The 22,938-nt window shown below is 37.6% G+C and overlaps 7 protein-coding genes and 1 non-coding gene across 8 annotated transcripts, besides 1 other annotated feature; 5 read left to right on the plus strand and 3 right to left on the minus strand.

Annotated features, from left to right (window-relative positions):
* Positions 1–370: 370 nt before the first annotated feature.
* REA1 (AAA family ATPase midasin) lies at positions 371–15,103 on the minus strand (the record flags this gene model as incomplete). The annotated part of the gene is made up of 1 exon (NM_001181993.1): positions 371–15,103. One exon carries the CDS (start codon positions 15,101–15,103, stop codon positions 371–373), a length of 14,733 nt encoding a protein of 4,910 aa, NP_013207.1.
* A 377-nt stretch (positions 15,104–15,480) lies between these two features.
* Positions 15,481–16,695, plus strand: REX3 (RNA exonuclease; the record flags this gene model as incomplete). The annotated part of the gene is made up of 1 exon (NM_001181994.1): positions 15,481–16,695. The coding sequence occupies one exon, from the start codon at positions 15,481–15,483 to the stop codon at positions 16,693–16,695; it is 1,215 nt and encodes a 404-aa protein (NP_013208.1).
* A 479-nt stretch (positions 16,696–17,174) lies between these two features.
* Positions 17,175–17,509: a long terminal repeat (Ty1 LTR).
* A 90-nt stretch (positions 17,510–17,599) lies between these two features.
* Positions 17,600–17,711, plus strand: SNR6. The gene has a single exon (NR_132206.1). It is a non-coding gene; the product is annotated as an SNR6 (small nuclear RNA).
* A 320-nt stretch (positions 17,712–18,031) lies between these two features.
* On the minus strand, positions 18,032–19,489 carry YLR108C (uncharacterized protein; the record flags this gene model as incomplete). The annotated part of the gene is made up of 1 exon (NM_001181995.1): positions 18,032–19,489. One exon carries the CDS (start codon positions 19,487–19,489, stop codon positions 18,032–18,034), a length of 1,458 nt encoding a protein of 485 aa, NP_013209.1.
* Positions 19,490–20,145: 656 nt separating this feature from the next.
* AHP1 (thioredoxin peroxidase AHP1) lies at positions 20,146–20,676 on the plus strand (the record flags this gene model as incomplete). Its single annotated transcript, NM_001181996.1, has 1 exon — positions 20,146–20,676. One exon carries the CDS (start codon positions 20,146–20,148, stop codon positions 20,674–20,676), a length of 531 nt encoding a protein of 176 aa, NP_013210.1.
* A 385-nt stretch (positions 20,677–21,061) lies between these two features.
* CCW12 (Ccw12p) lies at positions 21,062–21,463 on the minus strand (the record flags this gene model as incomplete). Its single annotated transcript, NM_001181997.1, has 1 exon — positions 21,062–21,463. The coding sequence occupies one exon, from the start codon at positions 21,461–21,463 to the stop codon at positions 21,062–21,064; it is 402 nt and encodes a 133-aa protein (NP_013211.1).
* A 292-nt stretch (positions 21,464–21,755) lies between these two features.
* Positions 21,756–22,088, plus strand: YLR111W (uncharacterized protein; the record flags this gene model as incomplete). Its single annotated transcript, NM_001348854.1, has 1 exon — positions 21,756–22,088. The coding sequence occupies one exon, from the start codon at positions 21,756–21,758 to the stop codon at positions 22,086–22,088; it is 333 nt and encodes a 110-aa protein (NP_001335794.1).
* A 67-nt stretch (positions 22,089–22,155) lies between these two features.
* Positions 22,156–22,575, plus strand: YLR112W (uncharacterized protein; the record flags this gene model as incomplete). The annotated part of the gene is made up of 1 exon (NM_001348855.1): positions 22,156–22,575. One exon carries the CDS (start codon positions 22,156–22,158, stop codon positions 22,573–22,575), a length of 420 nt encoding a protein of 139 aa, NP_001335795.1.
* Between the last annotated feature and the right edge of the window lie 363 nt (positions 22,576–22,938).

The following is a 22,938-nucleotide window of genomic DNA, read 5'->3' on the forward strand; positions in this document are numbered from 1 at the left end:
ACAGCTCTTTTGTTTTAACTTCCTATAGAACTGAATGGGAAACTTGCATCTTGAAGAAAATTTTTCTCTTTAAATATCTGACTGAAGTATTGATCCCTTCAAAAAAAAAAAAAAAGAGAGTTGGTTACCCATATGGGAATAATATTTCTTAGGGCTAATTGACAAAGGATTGCTAACAGAAAATGCAAAGGACTAATAACTTGAATCATTTTTATATCAGGTTTATATAGGTATACGTTCAGTCTAATTAATAATTTATAGTTTACAGTAGTTTTTTACAGTAGTTTTTTTTTTTTTTTTTCAGTTCCATGATTTTTTTGTTCCTTTGATTCGTGTAGTAAACCTCCTCTTCTTGGTTTTCACGATATACTTAGCTGGATGCCAGGTCTGTAAAGTATTGACGCAAAATCAGTGAAAGCATTTCGGGTAGTTCGCTTATATCGTGTACAACAACATAAAATTCAAAAGGAAATGTGTCCAAGTATTTGGTAATCTTTAATTGCGGATTGCCATACTGATCTGGAATGTAGTTCACTTGGCTCATGTCTAAGATGGATTCATTAGAAGTAATACCATCTATGATGACAAAAACCAGCATAATTTTGTTTTCTCTAGCACGGCGGACCAGTTTTTGTATTGTTTCATGGTCTTCGCAAATACCATCAGAGATTACAATTTCTAGTTGCCATTGGTCATTATGTACCATAGCGCGAGCACGTTCAAAAATTTTAGTAGATTCAGCCACAAGTTTCTTAACGTCTGTTTTAGTTTCTTGGAAACCAAACCATTGAAAAGCTCTTGCGCCAGATTCGTTACTAAATTGTTGGTCAAATGAGTGAACTTCTTTAATATTTTCACCGAATTTGACAATAGATAACCCTCCAGCCTCTAGCTGAGTTAACGTCTTGGAGACCAAGCATAAACTATCAAAAGCGAGTTTAACGCATTTAGATTCGCTCATAGACTTAGAATCATCAAGCGCAATCATTATTTGATACTGACGTTTGCTTGGTTTAGTTCTTCTCAACCAGATTTTATCTTTACGGAATTGTGAGGCAATATATGGAATGATCCGTTTCATATTCAGTCTCTTACCTGTTTTGTAATCACCCTTCAGCTTTGTAGCCAAGGTAGGTTCCAAGATTAGTCTTAATTGTTCTCCAAGACGTGATACTAAATCGGCGGTCGAAATTTCACTTTTATGCCACAATTCACGGGATTCTTCTAACGATCTTTCCGGTGTCAAACTAGCACTTGCATCAGGTGGATTATCCTCAATGTTTTCAATTAAAGATTGTATTTCACTGTCATCCTCTTGATCAGCCGAGAAGTGTTCATTTGAAAGTTCGTTCTCAAAATCTTCCTCACTCTTTCTTTTACCGATGAATCCTGACTTTTTGCTGTCAACGTCATTGTTAGCGTCATGCGCGTCGATATCAGATAGCATCTCTTCTTCATCAATATCCATTTTTTCATCATCGGCGTCTTCTACTAACTCTTTCTGGTCCACTTCTTGCTCCTCCCTATCATCATCAATGGCCATGTCTTCATCAATGGTTTGTAATTGATCCTGTGTTGCAGAACCTAAAGCTTGCGTATCTGTTTCAGTATTTGCACCCTCAACATGTTCAAATTCATCGGGACGTTCATTGTTTTTTTCCAAATTTTCGTCCTCTTCGCCATTAGTTTGTGCTTCTTTTATATCTTGACGACGTCTATGATATTCTTTCATGCTATCACCTAGTTGCTTTAAAGCAGCCGTAGCCTCTTCGCGTGATTCTTCATTATTCTTTGTCACATCTTCTTGATCTTCTTCATAGGTATTCTGAGTCGTTCCTGAACCTCCAACATCGTCCTGTTCTTGTGTGTCCGTAGCATCAGCACCAGCACCTTTGGATCCAGAATCTTGTTGAACGGCAGCTTCTTGATCGATGTCTTCAGTATCAGCCTTTTCCTCAACGCCATCAAGACCTTCTGTATTCTGCTCACCTCCTTTCTCTTTGTTTTCTTCCATAGCAGCATCTTGCTTTAACTCTTCTTCATCAGACATGGCTTGCTCTTCTGGGCCATTTTCTTCGTCTTCCTTTCCCTCATCATTAGTCATATCCACATCCTCTTCAGCACCTTCTTCTTCGTCAAGAGCTGTTTCTGTCTCGCCGGCATCTTCCTCAGGACCAGGTTCGTCGTTTTCATTATCACTTTCGATACCGGATTCTTGTTTGACTTCTTCGTCTTCGTTTCCAACCTCTTCCTTGTTTAGGTCATCAGGCATTCCATCTGACATATCAACATCTTCGTCTGATTCTTCATGCTCTGAATCTAAATTCATATCTTCAGGAAGGTCTAGGGTTTCGATTTCAGGAACATTAGCCTCCAAATCCTCGCCTTCTTCATCTTTAACTTCGTCCTCCTGTTCACCAACGTCGTTTTCCTCTTCTGCATTTTCATCGTTTTCAATTTCCTCATCGCCATCTTCAGGTGCATTTGGGTCCTCATCCCCTCCTTCCTTGTTATCCCGCTGTTGTTCGTCATTTTCAGCAGCTTGTACATCTTCCTCTTGATTTTTTCCATCTAAATTCTGGTCTGTATCTTTTTCTTTTGAATTATCACTTGCCTTATCATCCCACATTTTATCATCAATAGCGTTGGGGTCATCTTCATTCAGGTCATCAATTTCTTCATCTAATTCTTCTTCTTCGCTATCAGTATCTTCATCATCATTTTCTTCACCATTAGACAAATCTTCCAATTCACCAGCCATATCGCCCTCCATCTCAACTGCATCATCTTCATTCTCGTCATCCCTCTCATCTTTATCTTGTTGTTCTTTGTTTTCGTTTTGTGCATCCTCAGTCAAATCTTCGTCTTGTTCGACGTCTTTATTGTTATTTTGAGCACCTTCACCGTCTCCCAAGCCTGTACCCTCTTGCAAGTTTTTGTCGTCAACTTCTTCAGATGGTGGCTGCGGAGAACAGAACCCATTTTTGGCTAAGCTATGCAATATCGTCGATAGAATGTACATACCACGACTTGTGTTCGTGTAGTAGATTCTAGATCTTTCAAGAACCACGGTCATTGCGTTGTAATAACGTGTGATTACCGGTAGTGTAAAGGATATAACTGATTTAACGTAAATTGATTCAGTAGTGGTAAAATCAAAGTCCTTCAACAAGGATAATGCTGTCTCTATATTTTTAGAAACAACACTGGATCGTAATAGTTTAACGTTTACCATAACTTTCTTGAAGCTAGCTGATAACCAGTTATCATCAGTTTCGGATATAGATTCAATTCCATCTCCAATTACCTTCTGGAAAGATAATATAATAGATGTGAAAGTACGGCGGAAAGCCTGTTCAACATCTTCCACCGAAGGGCCTCTCTTCTGTTCCTTTTTAATAGGACCCCCTTTATTTGCTTTGATCCACTCTATAATGATATCAAAAACGAAAGCGTTCCCTGTCTCCTTTGCATTTTCAAGCTTCTTCAATAATTCATTAATGAATAACTCAAATCTAGAATATGACTCGATAAATGAAGAATCAAAAATTCGACTGGAATTGAAGTGTACGAAAAACGAAGATAAGGTCGATTTTGCATCTAACAAGATCTTTTGTTGTTCTGAAGTTGCTGAGTATTTCGAAATAACAGACAAGGTCTGTGCGGCATAGTCTAACAAAGAAGGCAGCCACTTTTCAAACAATCTGACATTATCTACATTCGCTTTTAATGAAGAATGAACAATATCGCCCTTTAAGCAAGTAAAGTGTTCTAGGTCTAACATCATACCATTAATCTTACAGTAATCATTCGTGAACTCTGATAGAGGGTGACGAACTGTAATCAGGGAAAACATCAAACTCTGTGCGAGTGCCATACCTCTTTCTATAGCAGCAACAGGGATATCATCACTTGGATTCGATGCAGCGCTTCTCAGCTTGGGTAAAAGGTCAAGGATTTTGAAAAAGAATGCGTCTGACGAATTTAAATATTCATTATTGAAAGGGGCAATGTTTGCCAAAATAGTTGTTGTAGAAGATTGAACTTTTTGAATGTCTTCCCTAAAATTGACTTTTAAACCGATTCTTCTCAATTCTTTCAATGCATCACCTAAAAGTTTACTTTTTTGAGTCTTCAAGTATGCCAACCTCTTTTTGTTCTCCTTTGTATATACATTAGGGGTTTCCTTACGTAACCTTTCAGCTTCAGCATAAAAGTCCGATGCTAAATCTGCGAAGTTAGGGAATTCCTGTGATGATATCTTTTCCAAGTAGGAGTCCATGTTACTTGCTACCGTGTCAATATTCCTTAATGGCGCAGCTCTCATACTCCAAGTAGAAATTTCTTTCACCAAATTTTTCGAAGCCTCTAAGTTGGGGTCTTCGTAAAAATGTTGTTTTAAAGTAGGGAGTTTTAGTTTATTTTCGTTGGAATACAAAAGACCGGCCTCAATAATGGTTTTCGCATCCCCATTTAGCAAATCACGGTATTTTCTGACAATTTTGTAAAGGTTGTTATGAGACTTACGAGAACTTTGTTTCAGGGCATCAACGTTAACATCTTTCCAACTGGCTAAAAGAATTATATCGTCAATTTCTTTTTCCAGACTCTTTTTTCCATTCGTAATCCGCTCATCAATTAATGGTTTGAACTGATAATAGAATTTTATAGTATTATGGAGCAAGCCCGCTATCTTCGAGCTCCTCAATCCAATTAGTTGAATGTGCTTGTAGAATGCTTTTACAAGATCTAGCCTGGCGTTGAATTCGCCCAATGTACTCTTACTAAAAAATAAGTTAAGTGAGCTTACCAAAAGTGTAGCGTTAGGGGCCGTTTCCTTCTTTTCACTAACAAAATTTGAAATGACAATTGACTCGTACAAATAAAACCACCATTTTCCAATAGATTTTCTGGTTTTTGCGTCTTCCGAGTTGAAAAGACCTTTCCAGGTGCGTAATTCTAGTTTTCTCCATGAAACTATCAAATCTGTAATCAGTTTAACGGTGTTATTCAGGGATACTTCCGAGGAAGCGTATTTTTCCCATTCAGCTAGGTATGTATATATTTGTTCGATCTTTTGAAGCTGTCTTGCTAAGGGTGTTTTAATGGGGTAGTTTAAAAATTCTTGGGAAACTCGATATAATTCTTTGAGGGTGGCATGTTCTGGCCACTGCTTCAACAATTTCAAGACTGACTTAAGCACAGTTTCAATGATATCACCTGCTTTTTGAAACTCCGGAATAGAGAAATCGTGGTAAAAATCGATATTACCAAAAACTTCCGTGTTTTTGAAAGATTGTGTTTCTGCATCAAGTGTATTAATCACAGCAGACAACGATCCGCTTTTCAACTCTTCTATCCTGGTGTTTTTTAAATCTTCACTCAAAATTGTTGTTATTATCGCACCGCTCTTCAACTCAGAAGAAAAGTTGGCGTCATGATCTTTGTCAAATACCGAGATATATGTGTCGGCAAGCTTGAAATAGATGTCATCAAGATTTTCAGGACTCGAAATATCTTTTTCATTAGTTACCAAAGCTGTGTCCTCATAATCTGGAAACAGCTTTCTAAAGTCTGCCTCGTAATCATCTGAATTATCATTGAATTTGAACATATTTGACTTTTCGTTTTCCTCCTGCTCCTGTCTGAAACGTCTCACAGACCATCTTGAATACAGAGTATACAAAGCAGCCTCAAAAATTTCCAGTAAATTTGTATCCCTCTTATGGAACTTAAACAGCGTCAAGAAGTACATCAAAACCTTTTCAATCGAAGTATCTTCCATATCACCCTTTTTGAAGAACCTTGACAGCTCATGATAAGCGCTTAAAACATTCTCTGCGCATGAAATATTGATAGGGTCCATACTCCATAAAGGAGAAATTTGGAATGATGCTCTATCCTTAGATTTTTGAAGCTTCAATAAATCAAAGCCAAAGTTGATACTGTAAATATATCCCGCGAGGATATCATTTAAATCAGCAAATTTTGAATAACCGCTTTCGAGACGATTCAAAAAATGTGCACTATTTTGTTGGAGCATTTCTAATCTACGATCCGATTGATCTGAATTGCACTTGTAGGAACTCACTAGCTCTTTTATTTGACGAGAACTCATAGTTGACGACAAAAATGCCATCCATTCATCAAATAAAGAGTCAATAGACATGCCTGTACGATATACCCTAGGGGATTGAGGTGCGTCGTCATCGCTTATGGTATTGATAAGTTTTTCTGTGAAAATCTCCTCATCGCCACTGATTACTTTACGAACATTTCTCCAACTTTTCATTAGGTTTTGAGAAAATGTCTTTGTCTTCAAAAATAAATCATATAAAACGTAATCGTGTATTGCCGGATCATAGGGAGAATCTGGGACGAATAGCAGAAGCAAACCTGTACCAAATGTGATCCAAGCTTCTCCCAGTTCTTCTAATGATTTCGAACTTTCAGCCAAATCTAGAGCGGGAAAGATGTATTCTGCAAAAGTCACGCGTGTCTCTGAAGCAGTTTTTTCTTCTATGAGAGAGCAAAGTTCTTTCAAAGTCAATTTCAAGCAGTCCCCGCCGACGTGAATATCAATAACTTTTCTGAGCCATGACAGTAACATATTTTTATAGTACTCCATTTGGCTCTTAAGTAGGTTAGGTGAACACTTGATAGTGGAGGAAAGTAGCAATTCTGCGTCACTAATAGATTGTTTGATCTGATTTCCCGAAAATGATTTCAAATTATTAGATTTACGAACGACATCTTCGAGAAACTGGGATGAAAATATGGTAGAAGTAAAGGAAGTCAATTTAGCATTTTTTTCTGTCCAAAGAACATCAAAGATAGGCGGATAATTGTATTTGTTGGTAATAAGTTTTGTAAGTTTTTGCGTGGCTAAAGAAGAAGCGGGAGCAAGTTCTTTTATTAGCTCGGCTGTGTCAACTGAGAAGGTATATCTGATCAAATTGTCAAATTCGTCAGCAAAATAATGTTTTCTTTTGTTTAAAAACTTATTTGAAATTAGTTCCAATTCATTTATACCATCTTCTAACTTTGATAGCAAGAGATTAAACTCACTTAATTTATTATTCAACACATCATCATTTAGCAACCGGAAAACGTCCATCAAATCCTTAATGGAATTGTATGATTCAGAAAATTGGAGCAGACGTACTTTGTCAAATTTTTCAGATAAATTAATGAGCTTTTCGAAAGCTAGCCAGCTGTTGGAGGTTGTCGGATAATTTTTTCTGAATATATCCCATAGTAAAGTTATGGAGTGGCCCCTCGACAACTGTAAAACATCGGTAAATTCCAAATTGATGTTAAGGAAGGGAGTTATCTCAATGTCTGATTTGGATTTTACGGACGCAATCCAGCTATCTATCAACTCCTTATATACTCTTAGACGTGCTTCATCCTTTGTAACGGCGGTTTCTAATGCTGCAATTACAATTACCAGTAAATCCCAATAATATTGATATTGGTTGGAGCCGCAAAATAAACTTTCCGTCTTAAGGTTTTCAGACATTACTGTTAAAATATTGTAGAGAATACAGAATATTGGAATGCGAGGAATATTCTTCAAATGGCGACCGTTAAAGGCAGCCGCAGATAATTCAATATACGTCAGTTCGTCAATTTTACCATGAGTTGATTTTTCATTGATTAATTTGAGAGCGTTCAAAGAGTTGAGTAGCAGACGTAAACTTGATAATAAGTATAACGACTCTGGAGATTTGATCTTATCTGAATACTTGCTGACTGTTGGAAGAACATATTCGTTCAAGGTAAGCGAGACAGTTTCCTCTGTCAATTGCTTATCATGCAGCCCCAAAGCCTTCTGGAATTTTAGGTTTGCAGGTTTGTATAGGTTATTAATCTTTTCTAAGACACCCATATCAGTCAAAAATGTTATAAAAACATAAAGCCTTTCTGCGATCTTTTTTTCTGAGTACTCCGTGCAATTCAATACATTATTGGCCCATTTACCAACTTCCCCTAAATGGGAAATCGGAATAACAGCAGCAAGAGATTCTTCAATTGGTTCTTCGTCAGATAATAATAAAATATCATGTACTTGTGCAAATATGCATGGTCTGCTTAAATAGGATGGAACATAGTGTTTTAATGGTATCGACATATCAGGTTCATTTAGTTTTATTTTTTTGATGCCATCATCAATAGAAACAAAGTCTATATTCTCTCCAAGTTCAAAGCCTAGGGTGAGGCGATCGAAGGCTGTAGAACGACTGTGCAATTCGTCGATATAAATCTCCACACCTCTGTTTCTCATAGCTCGGGATAATTCACCATATTTTGGATCCATGGTCAAAAATAATCTGAAGTTAGGGTGGGGTTTGAGAACCCTTGGTTGGCCATCTTCTTGGCTACATTCATTGATGAGCAGCGACCCGTCTATCTCCAATAGAGAGTTCAGTCTATCAAGAACAGAAGGAGAACAAAGATTAGCATTATCTAAGATTAGCCAATGGCCCTTTTCAACTGCTTTGACCAACATGCCATCAAACCATTCAAATTTAACCGAAGCTTCCTTAGTGATGATTTCAGTCATTTTTTCAATATTCATACTCATAGTTTTTAATAGGGGATGCCCTTCTAAGTGCGAAAAGAACCTATTAAAACGATTTCTGAAATCTTGGAATTTCTCAGGTGTGACGATATTATTGAGCAAATATTTCAATAAGTTCAAACCTTCCATGATTGCGGTAGCATTTGGTGAGAGCTTCATATTCATCGAGATTATTTCTCTTACGATATTTGTTAACTCCTCAGTGATATATGATATTTGTCTAGTCAAATCAACTTGTTCATAACCACCAAGGATATCCATACTATCTATATCACTATTCATGGAAAACACGTCTACTCTGGGACCCAAGATTGAAGCTAAAAATCTTATCGTTTCCGTTTTACCGGAGTTTGAGGGCCCAACAAGTACCAACGGCCAATTATTGTTGATTGCTTTCAAAACAGATTCATAAACGGCGACATTGCACTCTAATGGGAAAAGATTCTGGGTAATTGGATAGCGGTAATGGGGATTTCTTAGAGCTACCTCGTTGTTAATTTGAACATAGTCTTCTGTAAGTTTGAAAAAGTTCTCTTTAGTTGAGAATTTACCAAAAATATCTTCAATGAGAAGCTGTGCTTTATTCTTATCGCTGATAGTACGGAACCTCTGCTTAACGATTATATCAACAAAGTCAAACACGTCCACATCTTCGCAAATCGAATATTGGTTGAGTAACTTTAGCCAACGCAATGTATCTCTCAAATTGAACTCCCATGGTGAACCAGAATTACCCCAAAGTTTTCTTTTACAGACTTGATCCTCTAAAGTAGACATTAACTTAATCATTTTCGCGATGATATCTGGCTCAATACTTGGATATAAGTGTTTTGCAATCAAAAGGAGATCATCAGATGTAAGCATGTCAATAAATACCACGCTAAATCGATTAACGAAAGATTTAGGAAGACCTTTCCTACCACCACCTTGATACTGAGGATTTTGAGCAGCAAAGACCAGAAAATTGGGGTGGCAGGAAAACGATATGTCCAACTCGGGGATATACGCTTCGCCTCGATGATCTAAACAGGCATTCAACCCTTCTAGGACGGATTGGGAGGCTAAATTCATTTCATCTAATAAAACCCACTCACCTTTCTTCATTGCTCTTAAAAACGGAGCATCGTGCCATAAAAATTCACCACTTCGCTCACCAGGAGCGTCTGCACCGAAAAGATCTACTAGATCCGTTTGTTCAGACAAATTGATTCTTGTAAGCTTATTTCCTGTAATATTGGCAAGAGCGGTGATTAAACTTGTTTTACCAACACCTGGACTACCTTCAAGTAAAATTGGCTTGTGTACTTGCATAGCCCGTACAACCCTTACTAAGTTTGAGGCAGTAGTGGGGGCGGTTAAGTTAAAGGATGAAGACTGAGCATCTGGAAATCTTGGTATTTTGAACATTCCGACTTGTAATTCATCCTGAGTCACAATAATTTCGTTCGTTTCAATTTGTTGTAGTTCCAAATCGTCACCACATAGTTTCAATAGTTGTATAATACATTCTGTTCTAAGTGACTTTAAATCATTTTCGTTTTCAGCTAAGTAAGCAGTGTTATTTGTACCAAGGGCGTCAATAAAAACCATTGAGGCACCTTGAATTAAGGCAGTTGACTTGTTCTGTATTTTCGGAAACACTTTATTAATAAATTCAACCCATGCAAGTATGTCACGTAAAGAAATGACACCACTTGTTGCATTTCCGCCTCCCAGCTTCTTGCCAAACCATTCAGAGAATTTCACAATTGGATTAGCAAGATCTTTCAAGTCCTCTAAAAGCCTTGAGGATACGATCATGTTTACATCGTTGAAATCTTCCATGGATGGTACCCATATTTCAGTAAATCTATTTCTTAACGCTGGAGATAATTCTTTTTTACCGTAATCTCCACCAGGGTTCATGGTTGCGAAGAATTGAAAGTTTTCTGAAGCCGTTACAAGGCTATCGGATGAACCCTGTTCTGCTAACAACAAACTCCTTTCTGGCTCCAAAACACTATTTAGTCTTTCAAGAACGGAATCATCTGCTAGCGATATTTCATCAAGTAGAAAAAAATTTCCCGTCCTCATAGCTTGAATCAGAGGCCCGTCACTCCATTCAAATAAAACATTCAAACTATCCCTCAGCTTTTGTATTTCCAGTTGAACATCTTCGGCTATATTTTTATTATCTGACTTAGAATATAGCTGTAATAACTCTTTCAAGTCTACATCTTGGTCATTAGCAATATTCAATGCTGTTTTTAAGGATTTTATTAGCTTATATTGAATTTCAGACCTGTTACGAACAGGTCTTTGAGCACCTAATATGTCTCCAGTTTCTGTGTTTTGATGGGCATTTAGTGTGATCAGTTCTCGACCCATGAATTGCGCCAATAATTGGCAAATTGTTGTTTTGCCGCACCCAGTTTCACCTACCAGTAGTACTGGCTCCTTATTCTTTAAACAACTAGAAACTAAGACGGATAGTCGGCGCATTCCTTTTGTCCAAGTAACAGAGCCAATGGCTTCTAAGGATTTATCTTCCAGACTTGCATAATATTGGTCCATATCTAATTTAACTTTCATTACTTTTTCTAAAGTCTTTTTGACTGTAACTTTTTCTTGTGGAGTTCTGCACCTTTCTGCAAGAAGCATATAGCCACTGGCAGCAAGCTGCTCATATCCCACTGCGTCCCTTAAAGCCCAGCGGAAAAGATCACGTAGAGTTGCAAAACTATTTTTCTGTTCGAACAACCTTGAAGCGGAACGTTCGATGGATAATTGGCGGTATACTTCAACGATTTTCTTTGCATATGATGGGGCAATTTGGCAGCGCTCACGTAGGATAATTTCTAATTCATCTTGCGGAATATCGTCGAAGTGCAACTCCAGAAAACGATTCCTAAAAGCTCTTGAAAGAATTTTACGGCCACCGTATATCCCAGGTGGATTCTGGGTAGCAAAAAGAAGGAAATCAGGATGAGGATGTACAACTTCTTGTGTTTCTGGAATAAAAAGTTCTCTGTTATCGTCAAGTAACCTATTTAAGGCTTCTAAAACATCGGTTGGGGCAAGATTTAATTCATCCAAAACAATCCAATATCCTTTTCGTAGTGCCTCGACTAAAACACCTTCCTTAAACGACAGCTTTCCGGTATCATCGGTAACATATGTACCTAAATATTCCTGTAAATCTGTATGCTCATGGTTATTTATACGGACAAACTTATGGCCCGTTATATCCGCAAGATATTTGATCATACTGGTTTTTCCCGATGAAGTTGGACCTTGAATAAGCACAGGAAATCTTTTGCCTGATGTAGCTCTTACCAAATTCATCATATTCTTTTCAACAAAAGGCGTAATGATATAGTGAGCTTGTTCTTGAATTGTATTAGGGCCCTTTTTCATCCAATAATGCTTAAACTGAACATAATCTGGTCCTGGAGAGGGAGGTGTCTGTGACATGATTGACTTGACATTTTTTAGCCTCCCCAATGTGAATTTTTCTATTACTGGCTTCAGAATGGCCTCAGATTTTTGGTCCAGTAAAGTCAAAAAACTCATACAGAATCCATCATACAGGGAACGGCGTAGACCGTAGATATGAATAATATCAGTAACATAAAGCAATGTACGCGTCAGGGTACGGATACTAAAGTGTGGTTTTTGGTTTGAGCCATCAACTATAGTATTGTTATCGGAGAGTTTTTTGGCTTCAAGGTAAAGTTCAGCGATGTCATTTCCTACCCATTCATCGCTGACGCTGTACTTTCCAATATATTTATCAATTATGGAAAGCAAATCAGTAATATCACGTTCCGGAGAATGTACATATATTTCGGTAAATCTTGATCTGATACCCATAGGTAAGTCTCTTTTACCAACATCAGTAGCGGGGTTCATACAAGCAAATATTCTAAAATCGGGGTGAGCTTTTATAGGCTCAGCGTCACCCTTTTCTGAAAGAAGAATACTACGAGAATCAGGCTCGGTGAGAAGGTCAGAAATACTTTCTAAGGTATCTGCGGTTGCTAAATTCACTTCATCGAGCAATAGCCACTCCCCAGCCCTGATAGTCTTTACCAAAGAACCCTCGACAAAATTGAAGACAAACGAGTTTTCAATAGAGCTAGACTGGGCCTCAAACTTCTTCACTGAGTCATTGAAGTCAGCCCATTTGTCAAGTAACAATTTTTTTTCATGAGTATTGAGTCTTCTTTTCTTCTTCTTTGCATTTTCGTTTTCATTTTCAGTGTTTGTAATTTTTAATATGCTTTGAGCCATTTTGTACGCTTCGTTCCAAAGTTTAACAACGTTCTTCCATTGATTCTTGTTGAAGCACCTATGTAGCATCTTGTGAAACTTCTCGTTCTTCTTTAAGGAAAATGTAGCATTAAAAAGAGTTTCAAAATTTTCTTGTATAGGAACTGCAACTGTTTTAGAATTTACGGGTTTGTACCCACCAAGAAGATCACCAGTTTCTGTTTGTTGTGAAACATTGATTACCGTTAATTTTTTTGCTAACATCTTAGCAAGTTGTTGAACGACTGTAGTTTTCCCGGTACCCGTTTCACCGACTAGTAAAACAGGTTCAGTCATCTGTATACAAACAGAAATCTGTTCCATTAGTCTTAAAGAATGATTCGTAAATGCGAACAATGTGCTGTTCATTGATTTTTTTTGTATATTTAGCTTTTCCTTAAGTAATACGGCTCTTCCAATTTTAATGCTATCATCAAGGTTTTCCAAAGTGGGCACATGTTGGGTCAAAAATAACGAAATCCTTGAGGAAGCAATGTCTAATGACTCGCCGATTGCTTGTATAATAGGTTCCAAAGCTTTGAATTCTCCAATAGCGCCAGCGAAACAGTCGGCGGCTTCGGAGAAAATACTGTCGTAGACAGAAGACTGGATTAGTTGGTCAGGTTTGTTGATGCCATTGTTTTTGAATAGGATGTCTAACCTTTCGCACAGCTTAATTAAATCTCTTACAGATACAACTCTTGTGTGTGCCCCCTTGTTCAATGAAATGAACTTGGTGTTCATATAAATACTTTTGACGTTTTTGTATGAATCGATTAGTTTGGGGATAAGGTTGGTCAAAATGGGAAACTTTTGGGCTAAAATGTGTGTCAAATCCTCTTCGCTAGGTTCCTCTAATTCAATAACATTCCAGATTCTCATACCAATCATATTCAAGTTATAGATCTTATTGGAACTATCCTTCTGATGATCTTCGTTTATTCTAACAGTTGATATTAACTGGAAACCATTTGCAGCCTTTACAGTCTCTCCTCTGGATGGAATGGTTAGTTCGCGCTTTTCTAAAAGCGATAAAAGTATTGATAAAACATCTGTAGGAGCTTTATCTATGTCTTCTATAAGTACCCATCTCCCTTCTTTGACCGCGGTAGCGAGAACACCAGCTCTCCATTCAAACGTGCCTGGCTTGTCACCAGAGGTATAAGTACCAATCAGTAACTTGGCATCAGTTTGTTCACCTAAATGAATTTTCACAATGGAGTCATGGCAACCCATATATTTACTTAGCTCATTGATTAAAAAGGTTTTACCGGATCCCGCTTTTCCAATGAGCATTATTGGAGTTGAATTTTGAATCTTTCTCCCGAGTTGACGAAGAGAGGAAACCGTTTTATGAGTAGGGACAAAGGTTAATGGGTAGAATACTTTGTCGTGGATAGTGTGGACCTTAGGGACGATAACGCCACAGATTGACGCGACCTTAGTACTCAAATCCTGAGGCTCAATAATGAAGTAGCTAGATTTTTTTTCTATAGTGAAACATTCTGGAACACTGGGTAGTTTAGAGAAATTTGCACATCTCTTAGCTTCGTTCAGTTCGAGGAAGCTGTAATCAATTCCAGAATCGCCCTCAAAATGGCCCAACAATGAATCGCGTGATTTTATATAAGTGTCGAGCATATCGTTTAATGTTTTTTCTCCCATGTCTAAGTATAAAGATAAAACCTTTAATGCTAGAAATATAACAACCTGATTTTCTTGTTCTTTGGTGAGTAAATCCACAAGTTGGTATAAAATGTCGGGTTGAATGAAGCGTGCAAATACTTCTTTATTGTGATATAGTAACCTATAGTATGCTAATAGTATTTTAAACATGTCGGAATCCTTTTGTGTGGATGGATTTTGAAGAATAGTGATGAAATGATCATTCTCTTTATCTAAATAGTCTTCAATTAATGGCATTGCAACGGGAAATATTGTAATTATACTTGCCAACTTTTCAATTACAAGAACGTAATCTTTTTTTTTGGAGTCCTTTATCCAACGTGCCACTATCTCTAAAAAAATATGTTTGTAAAGGAAAACATGACCAGTGATGGAACGGCTATGTAGTATAGTTCCTGCTAAATTGTCTAAATTCTCAGAAGTTGATTCCTTGTTGCTAAAGTGGAAGGGCGCTTCAATAGCATCAGAGGGAAAAGCAGAATTGAAGAGAATTAACCTTTGGTTAACTACGTCTAAATCTAACAAAATTCTATCCTGGGACATTCTCAGCAGATTATAACGGTTTTAAAAATAATGTGACCGCGTAAAGTAGAGGTACCTTAAAATAATAAGAGTAGAATTCGATGTCAAATTAACTCAGAGGTACTTTGAATCTTTAAAATAATCACTTTGGAGAGGAATGTCTAAAGTAAAGCAGTAAGTGATATAATGTTTTCTTTTCATAAAGCTAAATAGACCTTAGCTCATCGCTTCTTTAAAATTTTTCACTCGAAAAAGAAAAAATACCTCGTAAAGGGCGACAATAAATGATGAGTAGAAAAAGAAATGGAATAACGGTTCAAGTGCATTTAAAATCAATGCCTTGAATATGTGTTTCAGTATACATTCAGTTTGACTATATATCAAGAGAAAGCTTTAGTATGGGAAGTTTGTTGAGACCGGTTGATCTGGTAAATCAACCGCTTGGATTCCAAGAAAGATATAAAATTTTGCAGAAATTATTCAAGCAGCTACAAAAGGCATATGCACACACAAAAGGAACTAATATTGACCTTGAAAGACTTGCCACTCGCTTAGAAGTCCATGTTGCTAAAAACAGCTTGTCTGGTCAGAGTTACAAGTTTAACATGAGCATTTTACTGCGGGATGTGCTTAAATATAAAGGAGATCTCTCGAAGATCAAAATTAATGGGCGCCCCCTTAAAGGAGCTAAGCCTCATTTATCCTCAATTGGTAATGCAAACTCTATCACTACAAAATCAAAAGCGATGGAAGCTTTAAAGGCTCTGATTTTGGATTCGAAGGTCTTAGAGAAAAATGGGTATATTGTTAAGGAAATGCAAAATAAAACTAATGATGACAATAGTACGCAACTGTATGCACCTTGTTTGCGTTGCAGCTCAAATTTCAAAAAAACAGACATCATGGAAAAGACTCTATGTAGGTATCACCCTTTGAAAAGAATATACAACAGAGATACCAAGAACCATCAGTATCCATGCTGTGGTGAAACTACTGATTCCGTTTCTTTTCTAAGGCTAGGATGCAAGACGTTTTTTCACCATGTGTTTAGAGGAGAATCATATGACGAGTTATGCAAAATTTCGAAGTTTTCTAGTACAGATGACATTGATGGTGTTGAGAATGTTCTTTCTCTTGACTGTGAAATGGCTTTTACATCATTGGGCTATGAGATGATACGTTTAACAATTGTGGATTTTTTCACCGGCAAGACACTATTTGATCATGTAATTCAGCCAATAGGGGATATTGTCGATCTGAATTCAGACTTCAGTGGTGTCCATGAGATTGACCGAACCAATTGCCCGACGTACAAGGAGGCACTTGATGTTTTTTTATCCGAAAACTTAATAAATAAAAATAGTATTCTTATAGGGCACGGACTAGAGAACGATCTGAACGTCATGAGGCTATTTCATAATAAGGTTATAGATACTGCAATACTTTATTCAAGAACAAAGTTTAAGGTTTCTTTGAAGAACTTAGCGTTTGAAGTTTTGAGTAGAAAAATCCAAAATGGCGAGCATGATAGTTCTCAAGATGCAATAGCAACGATGGACGTTGTTAAAGTCAAAATAGGTATTTCTCCAAGTCAAAACAAGTGGGAAAAATAATGTGATCATATTCAAAGTTGAGCAGACATATATAGTTATTACATTTCATACGGTTCACATGAGTTTTATTAAGTAATTACGTTAAGAAACAACATGATAAAAGTAATGATTTCGTATTGCTTTCCTATTTTCTGTATTTAAGCGAACAATAATAATGCACCTTTTCAATATCTGAATATTAAAATATCGTGAAATTGGGTTCAGGATGTACCAAACTTGATGATAGCTGAAGCACCATAATCCTATTTAAAGAAGTACCTGTTATCCGTCAGTAATTACCAGAACAAGTTAATTTTAAGTTTAATCTAAAAAAGTATTGCATGCGGCATTAAAAGACAACATAAAACATCTAAACGGTAAAGTATGATCGATAATTCTCCATAATAGTTCTGTTATTTATAATCTCCAGCACTAATAAATGCTATACGTATATTTGTACACAATATAATTTCAGAATTTATATTGCTACCATGACTGTCTGAGAATTGGGGGAATAACTTGATAATTGTTGGGATTCCATTGTTCGTAAACGCAATAATATTAGGTATATAGAAGATACTAAATGTTCTCTCCGAGGATATAGGAATGCTCACAATGGAATCGATATATTTCTACATAATAGTATTGAGATTATTCCTCTTTTAGTTTTATATAATTCATTATCCTATTACATTATCAATCCTTGCATTTCAGCTTCCATTAGACTTAATGACTGTTTCTCAATTTTTATGTCATCTTCCTGGACCTCATGTGATACTATACCAGTAGCATGAATACTACTGAATCGATGATACTTTAGAGTTTCATTGCAACAGTTTCAACACAGCCTGGCATGAACAGTGGTAAAAGTATTTCGTCCACTATTTTCGGCTACTATAAATAAATGTTTTTTTCGCAACTATGTGTTCGCGAAGTAACCCTTCGTGGACATTTGGTCAATTTGAAACAATACAGAGATGATCAGCAGTTCCCCTGCATAAGGATGAACCGTTTTACAAAGAGATTTATTTCGTTTTTTTTTTATCATCGAGTGAAGTATCGTGACTTGTACATTTGAAGATACCCAGCGTACAGCAGTGTATCTTTATCTTCCTGTATGATATAGATAACTAACATCTCGAATAGAAAATTGTCTCGCGTTCGAACCTAAGCCTTTGCTATCGGTTGAACATAGAAGACCGCGTGATTCATTTTAGTGCGTAAGAATGCTATTAGTACTTATGTGCTTTATGAATGTGAATATTGTTACAGCTATGCAATGGTACGATCATACTCTGAACGATCCATTTAAATTATATATGTCAAACAGAAGAGAAAGGTTTTTTTATTGAAGATTTCACAGAAAATCAATCATTTTGCAATATTCCTTCGTCCCAGAGAAGGTTTCGGCTTTTACAGCAACGAGAATGATTCTTCCATTATTTGTACCTAGCTTCCACATGGATTTCGATAAGTGTAGTTTCAAACCATGAACGCAATTCAAAACTTTCAAATTGGTGCAATCCAAGACCCTCCCTTTACATTTGGAGTCGTTAACTAATGAGAAAATATTACAGCATTTTGCGCCATTTACCGTCAAGTCACAAATGGAGACACATGCAGGAATAATTAAGTGGGATTCAACTTGCATTTGACTGTCACGAAGTTTGACCTTATATTCGGACAGATCAATTTTAAAATCTGGGTTTTCCAATAAAACATCCGAGAACTTGTTTTCAAACAACACTGCAGCCTCTCTGGATAGGTCTACATGAACAGTCTTATTCTTTTTGTTGAATATTATTTTGCACTGGTTAGAGTGTAATTGGAAAATAAGATCGTGCGAAACTGTATCGATATAAGGCCTTTGGTATTTTAACATGCTCCAGTGTCTTTCAATACAATGTTTTACCTTTTTTGTTGGAGGTTCATATTCATCATTGTTGCCTGAATCAGTCTCGGTTTTATGAAATCCAGTAGCGGCTTTTTCACCCTCAGTTCCATTGAGACAACTGCTTACCGCTAAAGATTGGTTTCCGGTATGAAGTGATGTTAACCTTTCAATGGTTACACCCTTCTTGGAGACGCTATCAAGAGCTATGCAAACTTCTTGACAATTAGTTAAGGGATTATATATAATTTTTGCCCGCACTAATTCCTGCTCCAACCTGTTGAGACGGTAATAACGACACTCTTTTATCAGAGATGCGGTTCTTTCCTCAGACAGTTCTAATTTGGAACCGCCCAGTAAAGATAATATATCTCGGAAAAATTCTGGGGACCTTGCAATATATGAGGGTGGTAATAAAGGTGGAAAGCCCGGCTTCTTATTTGACTCCCACTTCTCAATTTCCTCATAAGATATGCGAGAAATCGTTTCAAAATAGTTCAACCGGTTCCCTTCTTCATGGAATAATGATTTTGGTACCTTAAAGGGAACACCTCCAATATTAGTGAAGTGGTAGTCGTATTCTTTTATGAGTTTAACTAACTTGGGTAACTGAAAATATAATGCGTCCGCGAAAAGACAGGTAAATTGTACTTCGTTCTTAATATCGGGAAAATAACCTTGTAAATGTCTGTATATTATGATGAACACGTCTTCCGATCTATCAACAAATAGAATCGTATTTTTATCGTGCGTATTGAAGAATTGGGTGAAAAAATTGGGCGCATCCGAATTCAATGTAGCACCTGAGATCTCAAATAGCTTTTGGCCAATCCTAATCTTGAAAACTTCATGGTTTGGTAAAAGCTCGGGGGTAGTTTCTAACTCTTTTGTATAAACCACGATCTCGCCCTTTTGGCCAGACATCTGATATGAGCGTGCGTGTGAGTGACTTTACACTTGTCTATCCACGTCCTGAAGTTGTTCGTGTTCTTTGGATATTCGTGTTCAAGCTAATAATGAGCCTTTAAGGTAATACAATTTATAAACCACCACCTTGGCCTCGATCTATTGCGCTTATGTTGTCTATTAGTAATCAAGAAAAGAACCCTAAATCATCGGCGTCCCCTGTGGGGCTCTCGGAAAAACCGGTCCTGACGTCACTGAAAAGATTTCGGCACATGGTCATGGGACCAGAGAAAAATTAATCCGACATGTGGAATATTTCCTTCCGTTAAGGTAGTGAGCGCGGATTTTTTCTGATTTGTAATTATACGGGGAGCTCTGGCCAAAAAGGTCAGTATTTGGTGATGAAGTTGAATATCATCTTTTGATTTTCTTCTGTATCATTCTTTTTCTTTTTCCACACCCCTTCCGGACGGTATTCACATATTGTTGAGAGGTTAAATGAAAAATAAAGGGGTGGAAAATTAAGGACGAGATGTAAGGGAAAAGCATAAACGAAACATTATATAAAGGAGCACAATTTCCTCTCCCTTGCCAATTGTGCATATACCGTTTCTTTATAACGAAATTTCAACAAACCAGAACAACACAAGTACTACCAATAACCACAACAAAACATGTCTGACTTAGTTAACAAGAAATTCCCAGCTGGCGACTACAAATTCCAATACATTGCTATCAGCCAAAGTGATGCTGACAGTGAATCTTGTAAGATGCCACAAACAGTTGAATGGTCCAAATTAATTTCTGAAAACAAGAAGGTTATCATTACCGGTGCTCCAGCTGCTTTCTCCCCAACCTGTACTGTCAGCCATATTCCAGGTTACATCAACTACTTGGATGAATTAGTTAAGGAAAAGGAAGTTGACCAAGTGATCGTTGTTACTGTTGACAACCCGTTCGCTAACCAAGCGTGGGCTAAGAGTTTAGGTGTTAAGGACACCACACACATCAAGTTTGCCTCCGACCCAGGCTGTGCTTTCACCAAATCCATTGGTTTCGAATTAGCCGTCGGTGACGGTGTTTACTGGAGTGGTAGATGGGCCATGGTTGTTGAAAACGGTATCGTTACTTACGCTGCCAAGGAAACCAACCCAGGTACCGATGTGACCGTTTCCTCAGTCGAAAGTGTCTTGGCTCATTTGTAGATGCTATGTAATAGACAATAAAACCATGTTTATATAAAAAAAATTCAAAATAGAAAACGATTCTGTACAAGGAGTATTTTTTTTTTGTTCTAGTGTGTTTATATTATCCTTGGCTAAGAGGCACTGCGTATACTTCAAGGTACCCCTGTGTTTTGAAAAAAAACAACAGTAAAATAGGAACTCCGCGAGGTTCAGGAACCTGAAACAAAATCAATAAAAACATTATATGCGTTTCGAACAAAATTAAAGAAAAAGAATAAATATAGATTAAAAAAAAAAAGAAGAAATTAAAAGAATTTCTACTAAATCCCAATTGTTATATATTTGTTAAATGCCAAAAAAGTTTATAAAAAATTTAGAATGTATAAATAATAATAAACTAAGTTTACAACAACAAAGCAGCGGCACCAGCCAACAAAGCACCAGCAGCTGGCAAAGCCTTAGCAGCAGCACCAGTGTAAGAGGTGACAGAGTGAGTTGGAGCAGCAGAGGTGGTGTTCTTTGGAGCTTCAGTAGAGGTAACTGGAGCAGCAGTAGAAGTACCGTTCTTTGGGGCTTCAGTGGTCAATGGGCACCAGGTGGTGTATTGAGTGATAACGTCATCGACGGTGACGGTAGCGGTGGAAACCAAAGCTGGGGAGACAGTTTCAGAACAGACGTGGTCTTCACAAGAAGTGATGGTGACCAAAGTGGTAGATTCTTGGCTGACAGTAGCAGTGGTAACGTTAGCAGCGGCAGAAGCGACAGCGGCGACAGCGGCGATAGAAGCGACAGTAGAAAATTGCATTATTGATATAGTGTTTAAGCGAATGACAGAAGATTAATTTCTTGGTATGTTAGGAAAGAATAAAGGAGAATAAGAATAATTAGAACAATGTAGGATGGAAAGAAAGATTATCAAGCATGCCGACTTTATATACTTGAACGGAGGCAAAGGATGCAAAATTTTCTCACATTTCTTTCTGCCGTTATGTTGGAAGTAAGACTCCCATTATCGCAATACTGCAACACGAATATGCAAAATTTGCTGAGTTATCGCAGATAGTTGTTGCAAAGATAGCGGCGTAGGTGGCCGCGAAATGGGGAATTCCAAAACAAACGGTTTTTTTACTCCTGAGAAATACTTGTACGGGATAATCCAGGGCCTACCACCCACGCTTCGAGGATTGGCTTTTATTTTTTTTTTTTTGGTGGCGTTTTATTTCTTTCCCGCTTTCTGGGACTTGTGCGGAGTTTTGAGAGGGGCGCGCGGCAAAGGATTCCCAAAACGGAAATCAGACGCCAATAGCCAGCACTCAAAGCAGTTCTGGACCCATTCCGATTTTCCCATTTGGTTCTTGCGCGTGCTGATTCCGACACGCGCGTCTATAAATAGCATGAAGTATCCGCACACCGCAGCGTTAGTGAGGTGAGGGTGGCAGCAAGCTAATTCCCGCATCTGGAATCTGAACTGCCCCTTTTGGACTAACCGTGTGGTTCATGGGTGGGCGAAGTGCGCAACCTCGAAGGTTTTCTTTTGCGTGTCGGATTTTACATCCGGCGGTAGCGCATGATGCCATGGCTGGCTCCAGATACATCCTCAGGGCACCAGCATCTATAATTAGATTGGCGCAACATGGCTGGCTGCACTGCTGTCTTCACTTCTTTCTTTTTCCGGCAATGAATGATGTATGTTTTGTGGCAAAAGGGTCCGCATTGTACCTGTTTACAGTTGAGATTATCGTTTTTGGTAGCCCTTCATTACGGCATAACGTATTAAGTTTCTTTTATTTTGCTTTGCCCTGGTTTAAAAGACAATGTCGATTAAAAGTTAATTTTAATCGATTGAAGGAAATAAGAGGAATAGCGCAAGTTGTTAGGAAAGCGTTCTTTATCTCCAAGACTTTGCCCTGTATATAATTAAACACCTCAAAGCGCTTCGTCATGGATGGAGATTATTCGGCATTTTGACATACAGGAGTGCCACATGCGAAAGCGGAGTGGGCGTATTCTCTGGTTACCCTACATGGTCTGGCGGCGTTATTATACGGGAGGATCTTCGAAGGGAAGGAAGGAAAAAAAAAAAGAAAAGGCCAACGAAAAGCAAATATTATCTATCGTCGAAATTATCATACTATCTTACAATAAGAGTAGTAATTACTTTCTTGTTTGTATAGTGGAAGAGGAATTTGCGATAATAATAGCAAAAGTAACTAATCTCTAACAAGAAACCTTATTTATTTTCTCTTTCTTCTATATTGGTAAATACTAGACTCGAAAAAA

This window comes from Saccharomyces cerevisiae, chromosome XII, assembly GCF_000146045.2.
Source record: "Saccharomyces cerevisiae S288C chromosome XII, complete sequence".
NCBI lineage: Eukaryota > Fungi > Ascomycota > Saccharomycetes > Saccharomycetales > Saccharomycetaceae > Saccharomyces > Saccharomyces cerevisiae.